Source organism: Poecile atricapillus, chromosome 2 (genome assembly GCF_030490865.1).
Source record: "Poecile atricapillus isolate bPoeAtr1 chromosome 2, bPoeAtr1.hap1, whole genome shotgun sequence".
Classification (NCBI taxonomy): domain Eukaryota; kingdom Metazoa; phylum Chordata; class Aves; order Passeriformes; family Paridae; genus Poecile; species Poecile atricapillus.
The window spans coordinates 147,111,580-147,133,318 of NC_081250.1; the positions used below are offsets into that span (position 1 = coordinate 147,111,580).

At 36.7% G+C, this 21,739-nt stretch overlaps 1 protein-coding gene across 2 annotated transcripts in view; it reads left to right on the top strand.

The window, feature by feature from the left end:
• Window positions 1–21,739, top strand: part of KHDRBS3 (KH RNA binding domain containing, signal transduction associated 3) — a 90,288-nt gene that overhangs the window by 53,010 nt on the left and 15,539 nt on the right. For both annotated transcript variants that reach the window (XR_009277006.1, XM_058833414.1), the window contains exons 6-7: window positions 2,020–2,212; window positions 14,107–14,189. Coding sequence is in view for 1 of the 2 variants with exons in the window: in XM_058833414.1 (XP_058689397.1) it covers window positions 2,020–2,212; window positions 14,107–14,189 (276 nt within the window). In the remaining variant the exon portion in view is untranslated. The remainder of the gene's footprint in view (window positions 1–2,019; window positions 2,213–14,106; window positions 14,190–21,739) is intronic.

Sequence of the window (21,739 nt, forward strand, 5' to 3'; positions counted from 1 at the left end):
TCTCCTGTTCAATCCTGTTCCTGAGTTTTGTCTTGGTGCTTTAACCAGCCTGGTGCAGTAACCATAAGAACCATACATCTCAGAATATGAGAACCTGTACAAGGAATGAACAAAGCTATGAAAAGATAAGATCATAAATGATCTCATAATACAAGAGAAATATCATTTCCCACTCATCACCATTCCAATTCTATTGACTGCTTTTTGAAATGCAGAAAAGACCTCATCATATGGATCCGGTTTTCTAATTTCTTCTCAAGAATAAATCTATGCTACCTTGAAAAACTGTACCTTTTGTCTTCCCTTAAATGTTTTTCCATGTTTTTCAGCCTATCCTGTTTCCTGTTTTCACTTGCACCCTGCCTGAAGGATGCTGTCATGATTATGCCTAGTGATTCTTGAATCTTTTTACTGACCTTTTTCTTTTTTTTTTTTTTTTTGTTTGACTTGATATTGACTATGGTTTATGCCACTAGGTTCATTTCTCTTTCTCTGGCTTCTCTTCGAAAGTATCACATTTGCTATTTCTTTATATTACTTCAGCGGGCTGTGTCTGGGAACTTCACTACTCACCCCTGCCCCCACTACAATGAAGTCAAATAAGCAGCTGGTACCTTATCCTGAGGAGGCATTCTACAGATTAGCCAAAACCAAGTAATAAGCACAGTTTTAAATCACTCTCTAGGCTTGTTTGAAATACTTTGTGGCTGTGTTTTGGTCAGTAATTAAAACCAATGAAACCTATCCTGGTTGTACCTTTACATTTTTTGCATTTCTCATTCAGTGATGCAGTTTTTTTAAATGCTACTTTTTTGTGGTAAAAGGATTGTCTTTTTTTGTTTTCTGATTTGTTTATTGATGTGAAATTATACGACATATATGAAATGGGATAGGAAATCCTAAGGCCAAATCTGTATCTTTATAATATGGTTCAAGTTGGAAAATTTCTACTGAAATGAGGACATTTTTAATCAATTATTGTTCTTGAGATTAATCAGATAATGCCTTGGTAGGTAGAAAGATAAAGCAGAGCTTGTGCCTTTTTTCCTTCTATGTTAGAGTACATGATAAGGGTCTGGCTTCTTTGGAACAGTTCTATTGCCAACAGCAGTCATTCAGACTCAATTATAGTTCATGGGTTGAAATTATATCCATAAAAAGATGTCTATTAGCAATGTTTTAGATGTCCTGTTTAAGAGAGAGTAAATGATGCAAATTTCTCACAGATTACTGTACCTCTAAAGGTCTCTCGCTTTACTAAAGGGAGTCAGAAGAAAAAGCCACTTCTAAATGGATCAAATGTTTTTTGAAAACTGGTTCAACTGATGTCTCATATTTTTCATTCATATGTTAACTGTCTAAAGTAATGGGATGCAAGTTAGCGCTTATCATACTTTCAGAATTTTTAGACCAAATATACTGTTATTTAGTGCTCTTAAATACATGTAGGACATCAGGTTACATCCTATAATCACCCTGCACATTTTATTATGCTTGGAAACAGATGGAAATCTCTTCAGAAGCAGAACAAAATGCATTTTTTGTGACCCACTCAATATCTCACACCCAGTGGGATTTTTAGGTTGTGTTCAGAAGCTTTCACAGGATCAGAAGGGAGTGGCAACTGATTCCTTTGTGCAGGGTTTGAGTATGATATGGCCTGACACCTTCAAATGAAGCTGGTATTATTCTGTGCTTGTGATTTCACATACTGGAAGTCAAATTCCAGTGAAGTTGACTGATTCCAGCAGATTGTTTTGGGTGTGTCTGCGAGTGTGAGAATGACTCAAGCCAGGACAAGGTACATCACTGAATCCCGTGTCCAGTTTGTATCTTCCAGCATTTTTTGCATAATGCGTGTAATTGGATTTAAGCCTACAGAGAAATGACAAATTCTAAATCTCTTTTAGACTTTTTCTGGCTGTAGCAAAGCAGAACTGTCATGATGTGGGGGAGGGAGGTGTTGGCAGGGGAGCCCTGGGTATAGTGTTTAATGTTGAGTGATCCGTGTGTTCGCAGGGGCCGTGGGGGAGTGCCTCCACCACCAGCAGGAGTGCCCAGAGGGGCACCAGCTCCCAGGGGAGTCCCTCCCAGCAGAGGACCAGTCAGTCGGAGCCGGGGACTTCTGGCACCCAGAGCACGAGGAGTTCCTCCCCCGGCAGGGTACCGGCCCCTGCCGCCGCCCCCGGCGCAGGAGACCTACGGGGAATATGTAAGTGGAGCTGTGGATGTGCTGTGCATGGAGCATGTGTCATTCTGGAGAGGTCAGATCCCTTCAGAACTCTGTACAGTCTCTGTAATTAGCACCTAATTAAATCCTACACCAAACATCTCTGACAAATGTGGTCATCTCTTTTACTGTTTCAGACTTCAACTGTTTAATTTTTTTTAAAAATCAGGTTATATATGTACAGCACCATAAAGACATTCACAGTGCATTTGGCAAAATAGTTATGTACCTCTTAAATGTTTAATATTAGGTTTTTGCTTTCCAAAAAATCTGAGAAATCACAATGTTGCAGGCTCTTAATTCTCAACTAAAACAGAATAATATTCTAATCTTCCTAAGCCTATCTTTGTGGTCATGTAGTTGTTTAATGATTGGACAAGTAAAATATTTTTATGAAAGCTTCAGAACTAATCCTAAAATTTTAACAGTGCACAGTTTCTCAATAAGCCATACATATCCATCTTGATTTTATTGTATTAAATATTAAAATCGTATCAAAATACTTTTTATGTTATATATGACAAAATTACGCAGTTATGAATTAAGGAAAGCTTAATTTGAACTTACAGAGCAGTAAGATACAGAAAAGAGATCATTGAATCAAAACAAGAGTGATAAAAATGAATTTAGTCTTATAGAAAAATAATACCTTCAAGGACAATGCTTTTAATGCTTTTTTATATAAATAAATGTTTTAGTGTACCCTCTTTACAGCTAAGGGTGTCTGGACTTTGTTGCTTAGACTAGCAGGAAAGGAGATTCTGCATTCCTGAAAATGGTTTTGCTATTTAGATGTTTATTTACTTTTCTCTAAACCTTTCTTTTACCTCCATTCTTACAAAAATCCCCACCAAAGCCATCTAAATCAAATAACAGGGTTTTTTTTCCTTTTGCCAAAAACCCAGTTTTTCTATATAGCACTTGTAGTTTTATTAGGGAAGAAGTTTAATGTTGTTAATGTAAACATTTATGCATATAACTGAACAACTCAGAAGAAGTTAATGCAGTTCATTAATTTTGAGGAAGAATACTTAAGCAATGTGTCTAAATTTCCCCTGGCTATACTTGACTAGTCAGAGTGGGTACTGCAAATAAGTGGTTCTAACACAATGCTTTCAAAAGAATCACTCCTCATTGAACAGCCTGTTTCCAGGACATACATTCTAAAACACAGAGAGGTGGTAGAATATAAACATCCTCGAGTAACTTCATATTTATATATAATCTATTATTTATAGCCTGTGTCTATAGAAGTGGTGGGGAAGTAACAGCCTTTTGCCTCAGTATCCTGAAGTATGCTTCACTTTTGGGAGAATAATTAGAAAATAGCACTGTACAGAAAAATAGTGCTGTGCTACGTAACTTCTAAAATATCATTAGAACTAGATCACTTATTTTCTGAAAAAGATACCTTAGCTGGGATAGATACAGTTAGATAGTTAAAGCTGTAGTTGATAAAGCAGTGCTAGGTGGTCTATTTTTTCTTTAGAAGAAATTCAGCAGGGATGTAAGCCGCTGGTGTATTGTGTGTTCAGTGTTAAATTTGATGCTTGGTATTTTTTTATCTGTCCATCTACAGTACATTATCTAAGTGCCTTAACTATGTCTTCTACAGGTTAAGGGAGCATGGTAGGAGTTAGTAGTAGTATTTCTGCCCCTTCTTTACTAAGTCCTTTTTAGTTATATCTAATACTAAGACATTAGTTTGCCAATCTGGACAGAGTAAGGTCTTGTTGAATGAGGAGTGTCTGTACAATGAGAACATCAGAAAGACTGGGGGGTTCCATAAGTTATTTTAAGCACCATCAAAGCTTTGAGATATCCAGAGAGCTTACAGAGAAACCTTTAGAAGTATATTGGGTTTTTGTGGCCAGGTTTTGGTAACAGAGGGGTGCAGGGGTGGCTTCTGTGAGATGCTTCTGGAAGCTTCCCCCATGTCCAGTGGATCCTGTGCCAGCCAGCTCCAAGGTGGCCCTGCTGCTGGCCAAGCCAAAGCCCAGCAGCAATGGCAGTACTGCCTCTGGGGTAATATATTTAAGAAAGAGAGGGAAAAACCCAGTCAGGAGCAGTCTGTTCCTAAAGAGCTTCACCCCATGGAAGGGGCCTACGCTGGAACAGTTCATGGAGAGCTGCAGCTCAAGGGAAGGGCTCATATTGGAGAAGTTAGTGTCTGACTGTACCTTTGGGAGGGATCTGATGCTGGAGCAGGTGAAGAGTGGGAGGTGTCCTGTCCCTGAGGAGGAGCAAGCAGAGACAAGGTGTGAACTCACCACAGCCCCATTCCAATGTTCCTATGTTGCTGTGAGGGAACGAGTAGGGAATTCTGGAGTGCAGTTGAGACTGAGAAAGAAGGCAAGAGTGCAGGGGAAGGTGTTACTAAATTGAGTTTTTATTTCTCATCATCTTACTCTGATTTCACTGGTAATATGCTAATTCCCCCAGTTGGGCTTGCTTTGCCTGGGACAGTAACTGGTGAGTGATCTCTCTCTGCTCTTAAGCCGTGAGACTTTTGTTATGGTTTCTCTCCCCTGTCCACCTGAGGAGGGGAGTGACAGAGTGGCTTTGGTGGGCACTTGGTGTCCAGTCAGGGTCATCCCACCACAATAAGACTTTCCATTGAGCATTGGAAAGTCCTGAGGATTCATGAAGCTTTTCATTCCCTTAGGCTTACTAGCTTTTGCTTTGTACTTGTTAAACTAATGTGAAACATTGTGCAAGTCCAGGAGGAAGCAAACTGTGTGTGAATGGAAGCTTTGAACTACTCACTCCTGTAACTGTGAATATCTCAAAGGTGATTTAGGACTTTCAATATGTAAAGTCCTTGCCTATTTCCTCTGTTGAGTGCTATTAAATCTACCTTGTTGCAGACAGTGAATTACAAACAGCTTCCCTTTTCCTTCACTCCCTTTGCTAACTCTGTGTAGTTCTTGAAACCAATGAATTTTTAACATCTGTGACTAACTCAGTTCTGCCTCCTGCTTATCCTGATATCTCTCCTTCCTCTTCTTGATTAAGGAGCTGGGTTATTTTTGGAAGTTATCATCAAAATGGGAAGGGAATGCCTATTTCATTCTGAAAAATTGGAAGGGTTACTTCTGGAGGCAGTATTTCACATGGGAAAAATATCACAGCAAGAAGTAGTTAATTTGAGATGCATTTTAATGTGGGCTCAAGATCAAGAAAACTGTGTGAACATTGCTATCCTTTGTTTAGAGCCCACAGGGAAGTGTTCCAGAACCTTGCCCATTACAGAAAGCTCTACTCAGAGTGAGCTGCCTCTGTCTTACGTCAGCATTCTGGGGCCTTTGCATTGGTGGCCTTTGAATGCTTTGGCTTTCTCTGCAGAAGTCACGCAATATACTGGACTAGCAGCAATATTTGTGCATCTTTCCAGTTCAGTATAAGTAGTTTTCCCACTCCACTGTTGCCAGTCTCATTTATGTATGAGTCTCAGCTGCAGAACTTATTCCTCCTGAGACCCCACCACACTGTTACTACCGTGATGAAGCTCTTGAAGCCACTAAATAACAGTTCCTTATCATTTTCTCTGAAGACTGACTCTTTAATAGCTGTAGCATCAGCTTAGATAGGAAAAATTCTGGCCTCTACGGTCAGCCAGCTTTATAATCGCTGCTCTGACCTCACTGCTCTGGTTGCTGTGATAAACTTTCTCTGAAGACTAAGAGGACTCTAATTTTTCCTTTCCTCAACTCCTCAGGTCAGGAGAAAACATATTGTGACGTGTGAAGCATGGCCAGGATTATTTTTGTAATAGTTGGATGAGGTGGATGCTACATTTGTTGAAGCACTTACGGATGGTTTCAGGAACATTTTTCTCTTCATTAAATGTGAATTTTTCTTTACTCATTGAACTACACTGTGTAATAGATAAAATATATTTTTCATGGATTTTTAAGCTGACAACTTATTCTACTAAGAAATAGAAACTGTATCTAACTACTAGCTGAAAAATTCAAGCTTTTCCACAATTTTCCAATAAGCAGGAAATTAGTAACAGTGTAAGGTCAATTCCTTAGCAAATGTTGAGTCAAACATAGGTTAAAACAGAACTGTTCAGACTCAGTTCCTGTCTCAACATTTGCTGCTCTTGGCCTCTTCCTGCTGTCATCTTAGCAGCTTCCAGCCTCTGAGGCTTTTTTTCCAAATTAGCAACACAGCAGTGGGACTGAAGCTTTTTAAGAGTAGATTTTTATTTGATGCTGTTTTCATTTTACAAAGGCAAATATTTTGCCAATATTCTGTCGGTCTTTCACTTCTCTACGTTGCATGAATATATTTGTGATGATGTTGTGTTAAGTCCTGTTTTGGCTGCTTAATTGTGTTAAATGCAAAGTGAATTTTATCTGAGTTCATAATCAGATTTTTAGGCATTAAGAACTTTAAACATGGATTTAAAACCTGTTGCTCTGGCAGTTTGGAATGTCTACACTAAAAAATAACTTATTAGTCTAGCATGTTGTGGTTAAGACTTATTTCAACACTACTTTGGAAGGTAGATTTAAATATTCCTCCCTGTTCTGGGGAAGATTTGTGTCAGAGCTTTATTTCTGGTTTTGGCTAATTCTGTTGATATCTTCTGGTGTTCAGACAAGGGTTAACTGATGCACTGACCACATGCATAATTTCTGGCAGCTAATGCTTCAGTGACATTGCTTTGTGTATTAAGAAGTGGAACTAAGATGGAATGTCTACCAATAAGATATCAGTATTTAAGTATAACATTACTTCTAATGTTAAGTAAATTGTAACCTAAAAAAGAGCACTGTGAATTATTTCCAATTAGATTTCAAGATTATTTCAATTTGGATACAGATACAGGCCTCTCAAAAGGATGTATGGAACAGTCGCATGCAAAAAAGTTACTGGTAACAACAAACTTCAGAACCTACTTAAAATGTATATTTAGTTATTTCTTCTTTCTGCAAAACCATGAAGGTTAGGCAGAAACCTATAAAGCATGTTTTTAAGCTTTATAGTTCATGAAGCATTCATTTGTGGATATTTCCAGACATGCATTGTTTTAACTGAAGAGAAAAGCAGACTTCAGACACAAGATCGTAGTTCTCACACTAAGTCTGCATTGTGAGACTGTAATTAGCACTATGTGTACTTCAAAGTACACGTGTATTACAAATATTACAATACTATGAGACTATGCTTGTCCTGTTTCCCATGAGAAATGGGGAAGATCCAAAACATTACCATAACCTGCTGTCTAACAAGATCTTGCCCAAATTAATGAGATGATGGTGCGTTGCTCTGTCTCTCTTTGTAAGTGAAATGTCAGTATTTTTCTGGTAGTGGAAAGCCTGTGGTTCAAATTCCTGTTACAGGTATTCATATTCCCTGGTTCTCTCTGGAGATGATGCTCTGACCACCAGGATACTGTCCCAGAATATACAGTGCTTTCTGTCCTTTTCATTTTGCAGGAAATCCTACAAGTTTGGTAAGCCTTAAGGAAAGTTGATTCACAAATAAGTATTTGTCTGGAGGGCTAAGAAATTAATTTAATGATTCAGTGATTATTACAAAATACGAATGTAGGTGCACATTAGAGAAAAGAATGATTGCAGTCCTGCTATTTACAGGGGAGAGCCCATTCATTGAATACCTAGAGCCTGTTATTTAGTTCACTTCCTTAGAAAGCCAGTGCAAATTCTGTTTTAATCTCCAGCCTTAAGCTTGAATTCCCTGTCTCCATGTTGAGATCATAATTAATTTAGATTTTGAAAAACTGAAAATTAGGATTAATGTGGAAGCAATTTCTGGGAGCTATTAATACACTGCTGATTTTGCAGTGAACTGTTTTTAAAGCAGAGTTTTCTTATTAACATTCACTTGCTGTTTGGGGTTGAAAAAGGTAAGATCTGTTGGGAAAAAAAAGAAAAATCTCTGTTTACCATATAAAAAACCCCAATTTTTTTATTTACGATTAAAGACTTACTGAAGTTGAGGTAGCAAAATATTAGTGAAAGTAAGGGCTAGTCCAGATGACATAAGACTTTGAAAATAATTTAAATTCTTGAATGGAGTTCAAGTATCAGTTCAGTGTCAATTAGCAAGATCTACACCATGTTTTAATTTATCTTGGTCTTGTGAATGCTGATAGCTTCCTAATGACATGCAGCATTTTAAATCAGTGAGTTTGTTTGCTTGGTTGTTTTGAATATGAAGCTTTTTGTTTGGGTTCCTGGAAAAGGGCTTGTATTAGCTTCAGTTTCTAAGAACTAGAGAAATTATCTTTTGTCCATGCTGTCCCTGTTCCCCTCTGTGGATAATGTTGTAATTTCCATTTAGATACTGCACCATTTTTTAAGCAGTTTGTTCACTTTTTAGGTCTGGCTTTTTAGAAGTTCCACCACTGTTCTTAAATTCAGGGGGAATTTGTGTTAGACTTTTAGAAAGCAAATTCATAACATGAAAACATTGTCTTGGCTTTTTCTTCCCAAGATTATGTTCTTTTTCATAGTAAATAAATAGGAAGAAGAAATAAATGTGGGGAGAAAAAAAGAGTCTGTATTTTAAACCCTTCAATTAATTGTTTTGTTTAATTTCAAATGTTTCATCTTCTCTGGAGTTTTCAGGGTGAGATAGAGAATGCAAAATGTTTCAGTTTTCCCAGGAACTGGGGTGACATTGGCTGTGGAAAAAGTGGAGTGTTTTGGAGGAAAGGCTCAGGCTTTTCCCCTTGCCTAACTCAATGTTCACCTATTAAGTTCCTATAAAATTCTTTTCCAAGTCTTTTAGGTTAAGCTGCTTATCTGAAACTTGGTATTATTGAATGAATCCTCCTGATTCTGACACTGCTCCCTGCTGTTGTGTATAGAAAACCAGACTTGTTTTGGTCTGATAGTAATTTGGTTTAAATGTTGCTGTCTATATTCATTAGCAACTCCTCAGGGACTTTTGGAGGTGCATGAAAAACAATCCATTCCTGCATCTCTCATTCTAGGAAAACCTTATTTGTTCTGGTTGGAAATGCACTCAGCTCCTTCTGGATGAAAACAGATGAAAATCTCCAAAATAAGAGCTTACAGTCTCTGCATGTTTGCTGCTAATATCCTTGATGTTGGCACTCAGAGTTAAGATGATTGTAGCTACCCATATTTGTTTTGATTGCCCCATATTCCCTGTTGATTAAATGAGGGGGGATGTTTTTACTGTGTAACAAAAGGCTCTTCCTTCCCTTTACAGTTCTAATTTGCCAAAAGGAGTTCATTGCATTGCACTTATGTTGTCTTGTGCTTTCTCCTTCAAGTTCATCTCTGCACAAACTTTTTTGGTTTTTTTTATTTGATAGTTTCTATCTAAAAGGTATGAGTTCATCCAATGTTCTGGAATAAAGTAGTGATCGAAGTATTAATTCAGGAGAATGATGAGGAAAAGAAAGTGTAAAAATAAAACATTTTAGCTGTTGTGGTAATGGCCTTATTTTTTTTCCCTTGGATGGATTTCCTTAGATGGGAACAGCTGGAAAATTGATTTCTTGTTGATTACAGGATCTATTTTCCCAGTTCTGCAAATGGCCTTTTTGTTAAAGGTCACTTTTACCTTCTTCTTTCTTCCTGTTTCTGTCTTGTTCTTTGAAACATTGTTCATTTTCCTTAGAGAGGGTCCAAACAGTAGTCTGTCACTGTCACTGCCAGCAGATTACAATTTAAAACCACCATTTCCTATTCTTCACATGCAAGGGTTTGTTCAGAGTACTGTTGTAATTAAAAAGCACTGATGAGCAAGGCTTAGTATGATTTATAATGTTTTGGGGAGTGCAGACGTTTTGGCAAAGATTGTTTTTATCATTTTTTGACCCATGATAGTAACTTAATATATTTGCATGGTGCATATTTACACATTGCCTTTGATTCTATTAAGGAAAAATGTTTGTACTTTACATGGAGCAATTACAGCTACCACTGCTGCTCTTTGGATTTATTTCACCTGTGGGCACCATCATTTAGACCACTGCAAGCAGAAGCTCTCTTTAAGTAGAAGCGCTTATATGTTGGCTTAATAAAGGACTTCATGAATAAAGATTTTTACAGAATAATTTCATATTCTTTTTGGATGATGTGTTGTAACTCCAACTTTTCTGTTACTTGGGGGGAAGATCCTTAAGCCTGGATTCAGGACAGTTGCTCTTGATACCTTCCTGGTGGATACTTTAAATGGTGGGGGATAAATACCTGTAGTTTAAAAGGACTTCAGCATTTTCAGCTCTTTTTTCCCTGCATTTCTGTTGTAAGCACAGACTGTCCAGCACTCTTGCTGCCTTTTGATCAGACTAATCTGATAAGAGTTAAGTTTTCTAGGTTATCCTGAAAAGTAGAATAATAAAGAAAAGGCTTCTGTTCATGGAATGAAGACATGATCTGGTGTGGGCTTTTGGGTTTTGAAGAGGGAGATGAATATGTAGTATGAATAGAGAGGGAAGTCCATTGTATTACATTTAGTAGGTAGAAGAAATAGAGACACTGTCATCTATATGAAGAAGAATAATGACTTTAAATATAAAAGTGAATTCTTTTATAAGTACCAATGATGCCCAAAAATCAGCAGGAAAACTGTAATGAGAAGGTTCTTATGAAGGTGTGATTCTTTTGTTATTGCCTAGAAAGAAATCTGTATAGAGATGCTTGGGCTTAGTAGAATGTACTTAGTACAAAGGTGTACTTTAGTACAGACTTTCTGTGCATTTAAGTTCAGTTCTGTCCATTTTAGTTATTTTCATTTCAGTTAGCATGGCATTTTATAGCACTGAACATGCCAGATGGTCAAGGATATTTCACCTAAATACTAAATAAAGAAAACATTCACTGAAGCCACTAGAGGCCTGATTCAGAAAGAAAATACTCAAGTAGCGTAGATTTAATTTAAAATGTAAAAAAATCTGTCTTGGCTGACCTTATTTGTAACCTCCTGAAAGAGAAAGTTTTCAAATACTGCATGACTAAGAGCAAATACTGTCAGACCTAGTTCAGGGAAAGCTCAGAAACATACTTCAGCTGCTCCTGCCTAATTGCTACTTCAAAGGAATCGTGCAGAGCAAACACATATTTTGGAATTTGAATCTCTTATTTCTTAACAGAACAAGCTATTGAGACCAAACCCATTTTATTTTTGGAGCATGTTGCAAATATTTATGTTGTTTTTACTGTAAACTTTGAGGCTTATAGCTAAATATTAGGGAAAAATTCTTTCCTGTGAGTATGGTGAGGCTCTGGCACAGACTGCCCAGAGAAGCTGTGGCAGCCCCATCCCTGGAAGTGTTCATGGCCAGGCTGGATGTGACTCTCAGCAACCTGCTCTATTCTGGACATATGGAAGGTGTCCCTGTCCATGGCAGGGGATGGAACAAGATGATCATTAAGGTCCCTTCTAACCCAGACCATTCTGTGATTCTGTGAAATACATCAATAAAAGATAATTGATCTGTTTAAGCAGATTATACTTATTTCAAAAGCACAGGTTGACAATTTTAATTCTGACAGAAATCCCACATATAAACCACTAACCAGATATCTTTCTATGAAAGGCTTCTAAGAGCCACCATCAACAATATAATACAGGGCTCAATTTCAGCAGTTGTCAACTTACTAACACATGAAGTGATGAACAGTAATGAATCTTGGGCAAAAATTCTCTGGAAGACAAGTGCTAATAAAATAAGTAGTTCAGTCTGACGCAGAATAAACCTCCCCCAGATTTTCCTTTTGTTCTGCTGAACATCTTATGAAGGATCTTCTTATTTCAAATTTATTTTGTTCCTCTGTTTTCAAGAAGTCATAGAAACCCATAACTTCAAAGTTGTCTCTTACCATTTTTCTTTCATGATCCATTTTTTCAGTGAACTAGTTAATATAAATGTGAATGAGAGGACTGATTGCTCAAGAGGTCTCTAATGATTCCTTAGGGGCAAAGCTTTCCTAACACATTAAAAAGTTAATTTCAGTCCTCTGCTTTCATTTGTTGCCACTGCTGGATGTGCCCAGTTTGAAGTTTGGAAGCCTCTCTCAGGGATGGCTGGTTCACAGTTGTGAGAGTCTATGAGAGGAGACCAAATGTCATGTAAATTTTCTGGAACAGAGCAAAGAAACTGGCTCAGGCAGCTTCTGCTGTTGGTCAGGGTCTGTATTGTTAACAGATGTCTGTGTATTGCATCAATAAGGAATAAAATGCCTGATTGGAATAACTGCCAGGAGGCATTGGGCTTGGGGGTGTTTAGTCTGTGGCTTATCAAGGAAAACCCATATCTGATGGACAAAAAAAATACTAAAAGTCTGTTTTAACTTTTAGTTTCAAGGCAGTGAATTACTGAAAGAGAAAATAAAATTCCTTTTAAGAGTGACTGTTTATTCATGGATTTCCATGCAACTGACAGTTGAAAGAATCCGAGTTTCTTCTTTTAAATCAGTAAATAAACTCACTCAACTGTGCTGGCAAATGTTCACAGTCCTCCTTCTCCTAATCACTGCTGGGAAACAGTCATGTGCACTGATCTAACAGTGGTGAAGCTCTGTTGATAGGCAGGTTGCCTGTTTTCCATAGAAGCAATTTCAAATGACTGGAAAACTTGCTACAAACTCATAGGAAATTAGGTTTTCCATCAATTATTTTGAGGATGTTACTGGCTTCTGCTATAGAAAGCTGTCAGAGTCCCATCACTGGAGATGTTTTCTACTAGAGTTAGACAATCCATCATTTGTCATTCCTACCTAAATTGATTCTGATTGTTGGTTTTGTTTTCTGACTCTGCTGAAAGATTCTTAAGTGTTCTTTTTCATGAAAATGTTGGCTCTTTCATGAGACTTTATCCTTTAATTGTCAGGGCTGGATACATACTTATTCAGAAAACATCTTTACTTATTTAGATATATGTTCACACACTCATACCTATATGAAGGATGATCCCCCAGTCTTCAAAGTGTCTTCTCTTTAGGTCATTCTTATCTGGCAACATACTCCTAAATATCCATCATTGAGGTTTTTGGCATATTTAGACAGGATTTAGATATTAGGATTTCCTAGGAATCAATGCAGTGGATGTGCCATTTCTGCTTTTCCTGTGTTTAGTGCAGTTAGGTGTATTGTTGGGCAAAACAGTAAATTGAGTACAGTTCTTCAGGTTTCTCCAGCTCATCCTTCTCTTTGAAAACACATAATCACTGTCACTTGTTTTTATCCTAAACTTTTACATAGCTGGGGTTACTAGGTTGTTCAAATTGGTGTTGAAATACAGCACTGTTTTGGGAAGATTGTTACAGTGAGTACTTAAATAGTGTGAATATGTGTAGACAAGTAAGAAATCCTTACTTCTAATTTCTTGTTCGGTGCTGAACTCCAACAAGTTAAAGAGTATTCAGAGGGCATTCAAAGTGGTAAAACTATCATTCCTACTAGTCTTATCTCCAGGAAAGTTCTTTCCTATTCAAAGTTGTGTAGAATATTGAATTTATTATCCAGAAATAAGTCAGGTACCTAAGTCAACTGTACAATATTTATTCAGATGTTTTGATTTCTGAGATGCTCCCCAGAGCTTTCTTGAAGGTCAGTAGCTCACTCAAACTCAAGAACATGGAGGCATGATATGTTTGTACTGTCATCTGCACAAGCCAGTGTTAACTAAAAAAAAATCTTCTCAAAGCACATTGTCAATAACTTAAAATACCTTTAAAGAAATCATGGTCTAAGATTTATAGATAGAAGTAGTCTTAATATTAAGATTTTGCCACTTCATGGTGTACATATATACATACATTTCTGGAGAGTGTTGTCTATCACACTTAGAAGAACTAGATTACTGCTCTGTTTCTGGAGTGTGATTGAAGTTAATATTTGCATCTTTTGCATCATTTCAGGAGTATGATGATGGCTATGGAGCTGCTTATGATGAACAAAGCTATGATTCCTATGATAACAGCTATAGCACTCAAGCACAAAGGTAAGCCTCCAAATCAGCTATGTTTGAAAAATTCTGTGGTTGACCAATTAGTTTTACTTCGTGTTTTTCAATTCCATCTTTAACAGCAAAAATTTTATGTTTTTACTATCACATAAGTATAAATTTCAGAGTGGCTGAAAAGAAACAGAACTGACAACTTGTAACAGTTTTAGTGATGCCAAATCCTAAATCAAAATTTTCAAAGGTTCAGGAAATTCAGGGAAATTTTCAGATTCATTGTGGGAGGGAGGATTGGGTAAGGAGGGGAGAGGACAAAAAAGACAATGTTACAGAAGGTATTAAATTTTCTGAAACACAACTGATTAAATTCTCTTACTACTTTTACAAAGTTATATTTTAGTATTTTACCTGTATTTGACTGTTGCACAACCCCGGGACCAGACTGGTCAGGGGCGAGTGGCAAATAAAAATAATTGGGATAGGAATGATTGAGACTCTTGGAAAAGAACTTTCAATAACAGAGTAAAGCAACAAATGAGTGAAGCTGCACCACATATGGGGTACCGGGAGGTTGGGCAGACACAACAATATATATGGAACATCTGAGGGCAGAGAACCAATCACGAACTGGGATTAGGAGAATGCCAAATAATACAGCAAACAACAACCAATCAGAGGGAGAATCGAGAACATTCTAGAAGCATAACCACATGTGAAGTAACTTTATCTACATAACAATTCCTGTGATACCATTCTTCTCACCACAACCTAACAAGAAGTTACCCATGGCCTAAGGCTGAGTGAGCCAGTGGGGCAACCCCATTGCCCATTTCAACATTTGGCTGTAGGAAAAATACACCTGCCAGTTTGTTTTAACCCTATGTGGAACTCCTTGTATATTTGAATCTCTTGCCATTTGTTTACCTTCTCCCACTTCATTTTCAGCAGTATTTTTAAGCACTTTTTATTTTTTTTTTAATTTTGCTTTCTGTTTTGCTTTCTTCAAAGGAGTCAGACAATATTTGGCAACTCTATGGGTAACACTCTGACCCAACAATGGGAAACATGCTGTGAAGTACAAAGTACTTCCTTTATGTGGTTTGAACTTCATGGCAAAAATCCCATTACAAATGTAGCAACTTGGATGATTGTATCCACTTCTGGGTATTTCCAGTGTGCCTGTCTGGAAACAGAACTTCTGTCCACCTTTTACTGAATTGTAATTTATTTTGATTATTGTTCTCTCAGATCAAGCATTCATAATTTGGTCAATAGTAGGTGTTTTAATGTCTTTAACAATGTCCCAAAATTTTATGATAAAGTTATGACCTGCCTCTGAGGTAGGGTTACTGAGGTTCCTAAAGGTTAATAAATCCCTTGTGGTGAATTAAACTGAAGAGTGTATTTGAGACAGATTTGTTCTACCTTCTGCCAAGTATATGTAAGTTTTACAATGCAGCTTTATCTGAAATAGCGCAGATCTGTTTACAGCAAAGTTGAGAACAAAACTGTTTACACCTGGCATCTGCTCTGCTGTAGCATTGTCGCACACAGCTTCAGTTTTGTTGTGTAAATGAATATTTTTCTGTTCTCAACAACTTAGTCATTGTGAAAAAGCATAGTGGAAAGTTCAAGTGTCATTATTGTTGAGAACTAAAATAATGAAATTACCTTTGTGCCTCATACTTGGCTCCTGCAGACTCTAAGCTTGATAAAAATATGATTTAAGAAATGTGTAGTGTAGAACCTTCAAAATATGAGGCTCTGTAGAGTGTTACATTTCAAGAACAGTTGCTGGTAATGGATTTTTTTTTTCCCCAAAAGACAATTGCCAAAGTAGTCCTCAACTTCTTTGTTGGCAGTTCTGTTCTGCCTTTCTGCTTGTACTGTTAGTAAATGTGTTTATTGCACACAAACATTTGGACTTCATTACAAAGTCATTTGCCTGAGCCAAAATTAAACATTACTTTGATTTTTTTTTTCTGCATTAAGAAGGTTTTTACTGAGATTTTTCTCCTTTGAACTAAAATTAGAAAAAAAGTAATTCTCCCAAGGAATGAAATTGCTCTTGCAGATGATTAATATATAAGAATATGTATAACATTCTTAGATACATGTGCTTAGCTGTCTAGAAGGAGATATTTCATAAAATGATTGCTTTACTTTGTATTTTACCTGTAGTTTCACAAAACATATTCTGCTAGATTTTAACGAATTTGTTACCTTCTTAATGATTACTTGACTTTTAGTGCCCTGTGGTAAAAGAAAACAAATTATTCACTTGCATGTTTCTCAGAGGATATCAACACTCATTTTCTGGCATATTTTCTGGCTTGGCAGAAAAATTTTTTAGGATACTATTGGCAAGCAAAAAGTAATAACTGTAAACAGCCATCTGAGCTACCTAGACCAGCATTCCTGTCTTTGATGTGAATATCAAGTAGTAGCCCATATTGCAAAATATTCTGTAACCACAGTGAGACACCATATTTAGGTGCATTACAATGCCCTTACTATGGAGGAAAGTAGGGAAAAATCCATTGTTTTCATAGTTTAGCTTTATTTATTCTTGATTTTTTTTCCTTATAAAGCATGGAAAGAAACTGCATTTGTACATGGAGAGCAGTGATGTGTTTAAAACGCATCATTTGGTGACCAGCATGTGGAAATAACTTATTCTTTCCTTTACTAAATTGAAAAGAGTAATCTTGAAGTATTTCTAGTATGTCTTCTGATACTGATTTCTCTAGAAATACTGTGACATTAGCAATACTGTGTGTTAAAGAGGAAGTCAGAGAAACAGGTAGTAAACTGAAATTTGTCTCATTAAGTTATTTGCAGCAGTTTTTAGTATATGACTAAATTTGAGTGCAGGAACAGGGCTTAACGCTCCCAAGTGCATAATGTGTGATATGGTGGAAACAGTTAAAAGTTTTCATTTTTGTTTTAAACATTTTGCTTATTTAATTATTCCTCTGTTAAAGACAAAAACTTGCAATAGAATCTAAAATATCTTTAGGAATTTTGGAGATCTCTAAGAGGTTCCATGACAGCAAATCTTCAATTTTCACAACACAGTGTGACTCTCCTTTATTGCTCTTCTAATCTGGACATTTCAAATGTATGTCCCAGAAATGGCCAAATCTGAGTTGGATTAGGATGAGTGACATGTTCAGATATGAAAAATAGGAAACTCCTTAGTTCTGTGTGCATTAAGGTAGTTGAGGCTTTGTTTATTCTGTAAATAAATGACTCCATTGTGTGTACTAACTGCTAGCTGATATGTGTTAGCAGTTAGAAGTTTAATGGTATTTCATTTGACATTGTGTGAGACTATATCCTTCCTTGTGCCTGGCAATCTGAAGTTTGAGTTAAAACCTGCCACAGCACTAACAGACAGAGAAACATGAGAGTTTCCTGAGTTCTCATCTATCTTAATGCCCTGTAATCCCATAAAAAAATGTTGTTTTCCTTTAGAACATTTTATTATCCTCTGCTGCCTGTTCATGCAACAAAGCCCCAAATAGTGCTTCAGGATGTCCTTTAACAGAATTATTTTTTATGGTCGAAAAGACTTAAAATATCCCTTGAAGCTGTATTGTGCTTTACTAGATACCTAATTGATTTTTAGAAGATTAAATTACTTGTATAGTTTTTTGCAGTGGGATTGTTAGATAATTTTGTCAGTATAAACTGGGATGTTTAATCAACTGGATTGTTTACTTCTGTTTTAAAAAACCAAAACAATCTAAAATTTAAAAAATGTTTTGCATTTTCTGAATATCAGAGAGTAGCAAATGCTTTGTAAAATCATAGAATAGTTTGGGTAGGAAAGGACCTCAAGGATCATTCAGTTCCATTCCTTCCATGGGCAGGAGCAACTTCCAGGAGACCAGGTAGCTCCATGCTTCATCCAACCTGGCCTGGAACACTTCCTGGGACACAGCATTCACATATTCTCCAGGCAGCCTCTGCCAGTGTCTTACCACCCCCACAGTAAAGAATTTCTTTATAATATCTAATATAAATCTCTCCTCTTTTAGTTTGAAGCCATATCCTCTTATCCTATCACTTCATGCCACAATATGCAATTAGGCTTTAGGATTACATGATATGCAGTCAGGGCAATGTTATGTAGTCAGGAATTCCTTCATGAAATTTCTTCTATATACATATGTATGTATTTCACATGTGCAGTTGTGTGCCAAAATCCTTTTTAGGATCTTATGGTAAAATATGAATTGTAATTGTGAAAGCCAAACTCATGACTCCTGGTGCTGATATTTGCCCATGTGAGACACATGTAGACTTATCACCAGCATGTATGCATCCTTATACAACTTAGCTCAGTCTTAAAGGACTTCCCGAGCCTGTCTAGAATTTTAACTATTTACTTGCATTTATTGCAGAAAATAGTGGGTGCTTTAACGACCTAGTGTTAATGCCAGACCAATTTTATTATGAAAATTCACCTAATAATATTGTGGAGGAATTAAGAGGATTTAGTTGAATCTTCATTTAAAACTGTAGTTTATACATTTTCAGCATGAAAAAAACCTAGTTATTTTAAATCTCCAAAATCAGCTTCAAATTGAGCCAAAGTGCTTTTGGTCCCTTAGTGACTCCATACATGATCTGCACAAGTGTTTGCGAGGACAATAATATGGCAAAGGGAAATGGATGCTAATAAATCAATTGTCACTGTCAGCTCACTGTTAAATGTTCTCTAGAATACATAAGATTTATCACTGAGGAATTGTAGAATAATGGTAGTGTATGGAAACAAAGTCCACCAGGGAGATGTACTACATCATTCGGATTTAGCACTGCCATCTGCTTAATGGCATTGAGATGACTACAGAGGTACTTATGATCAACCATTCATAGCAGTGACAGATGCTGCAGAGAGTTAACATGCCAGGGAACGACGTTTGGTGCTGAAATCCAGATTATGTGGCAAGGTTGCTGAGAAAGGGGGCTGGGTTTGTTACCTCTCCAGTAGCATTAGAGGCTTTACTGTCTGCTTTTAGGTTTACTATCGAGAGAACGGCTAACACAGTTACTGTAGTGCAAAAAAGAATGTAGACAAACCCCATCTGTCTGCTTCACACACTCAGAAGTTTCAAAGAACTTCTTTAGGCTTGTCTGCTGTCATTTAAAATGGGATACTTCTCCTAGGGGAAGAAAAAAGGTTTTTCTAGATTTATTTTTCAGCCTACAACAGAGATCGAAGCCTAAACTATAAGAGGAACACTTTGTGTAGCTGTATGCCAGTGTCTGGTGAGGGACAAGAATGAGTCATTTATGTAGTCATTTTGTGTTTAATTATAATTCATAATTTTAGAAGTATTTTAGATCTTCAGTCAAAGCAATTTCACCTTCACTCAGTTGCAGAATTTAATCGCATGCATCAAAACGGAAAAATTAGGACTTGGAGAAATTTCTGGATTTGCTGACAGTTTTCTGCATTGTACTGTGGTTTCCACATTTACCTAATAGTGCTGTAGATTTCTCTTGGCAACAACCATTCTACCACTGGCTTAAATTGTGTTTCTCAACTGCTCTTTGTGAATATCTAACTAGAATTACTATCACTTCCAATCATACCAAAATGCGATAAATTCAAATCCCTGCAAGTTACTTGTGAGCCTTGGAGACACGCAGTTAACCTAATCTAAGCTGAGGGAATTGGGAAATTCTCTTTAGTACACCTAAGTTTATTCAGTGCCACTAAATCATTCTGTGCTTATTGTTGATGTGTTGGGAAGTAAGAATTTGCATGCTGCAGCTTTGTTAGATCACTTACTTAAATGCATAAAAACATAACTGTCCCTATGGTAAGTCCTATTCATGTTAAAAACATTGTATTATGAATTATATAATTGTTCAGCTTGGAAAAGACCTCCAAGATGAAATAAAATTGTTAACCCAGCACCCCCATGTTCACCACCAAACCACGTCCCCAGGTGCCATATCCACACTTCCTTTAAGATTTTCACTCTTTCCTGGCCAGCCTGTTTCTCTCCCTGACCACCCTTTCAGTGAAGGAATTTTTTCCAATATCCAGTGCTTCTCACATGGCAGAAGACCTTTCCACAACCTCCTTTCAGGTAGTTGTAGGGAGTGATAAAGTTCCTCCATGAGCCTCCTTTATCATCCATTACCTTTTTTACCATTTATTTCAAAAGTGACTGATTCAAGACAGAAAATTTATTTCTAATAGGGAGGACTATACACAAAAGCCCTTTGGTGTGAAAGGTTTGAGGAATTTTGTTTGGTAGCTTGTGGTAGTTACCTAACAATGGAGAAACTGGATTTGTGTTGAAAAAGAATTAGAAAAAAGGACTTAGAAAAACACCTTGAAATCCAGCCCATTTTCCAAGTGCCCATTGTTCAGCTGATGCCTGAAGAATACAACTAAATTGGTGTGCTAAAATCCTTCAAATCTCGAAGTACTGCTTTTTATGTTATACCAGAGGCACTTCAGTTATAAGAGAAGCTGATTCCTAGTATGTTCCTCTTGGAAATACCCTCCTCATTTCCCACTAGAGCTTAAATTTTCAGGTGTTTTTTGAAACTATGCTTAGTAGTCACACAAAAGATGATGACATTCCTGTTTAATAGGAGGATTTTCATGAAGAGCTGAGCATATGGATTTGAAATTGGCTTATGGAGATGTTGCTATTGGTATTTGAAAGTTAATTGCTAACAGTTTGTTTGTGATGCTCAGTGTTTTAAATTTACATTGTTGAGTTTGTCAGCAATCATGCATTTCCAGGATGTATAAATATGCATTATATGCAAACGAGTGTGTTACTGTAGTTTTCCAAGGTGTAATTCTCTCCATTTTAATGCTTGTAGCTGTTTGTATTTCATGCTTTGACTTAAAAATCAAATCAGTCTGCAGGAGTTTGATTTCTAGGGATCGTGCAAAGGGTTGGCATTTTGTGTTGCTGTTGTTTATGAACACCTGGTATGTACCAGAGTGTACTGGTGGTTATAATTCTGCAAAATAAAGCCTTAAAGCATTAGCATAAATAAGCTAATGTAGCTTTTGAATGAAAATCCTGGCATGTGGTTTCCTGCTTAATTTTTGTGCTTGTATTATTGAAAAAGATTATTTACTGCAGTTTTTCAGATCTAATTCTTCAGGTTTAGATAGCTGTTTTCCTTTTAATTACACGTTGAGATGTGACAAGGTAAAGCATTCAGAAGTGCCTCAGTAGGATAAATAGTTTTAAATGTGAATCTAGTGTATTTTAATTTTTTTAATTGATTTACAGAAATCTGGTTTGAAATGTCAGTAAAAAGGAATAAGATTAAGATGATTCAGCTGTAGTGGTGGAAAAAACACAAACTTATCTCATGGTGCACTCATAAAACTGGGAAAGGTTTTTTGAATCCTTCTAGTGATATTGGTAGATGGCTTCATTAAAAATGTTTAAAAAATGTTAGGATTACTCTTCATCTGTTCCAATTATAATCAATAAAATTAATTTGTTTTTCTTCATGGTTTTGCTATTAAATTTAACTGTGTCTGTGCCTCCATATTTAGAAAACAAGTAAAAATGCATTTGAAAATAAATTTA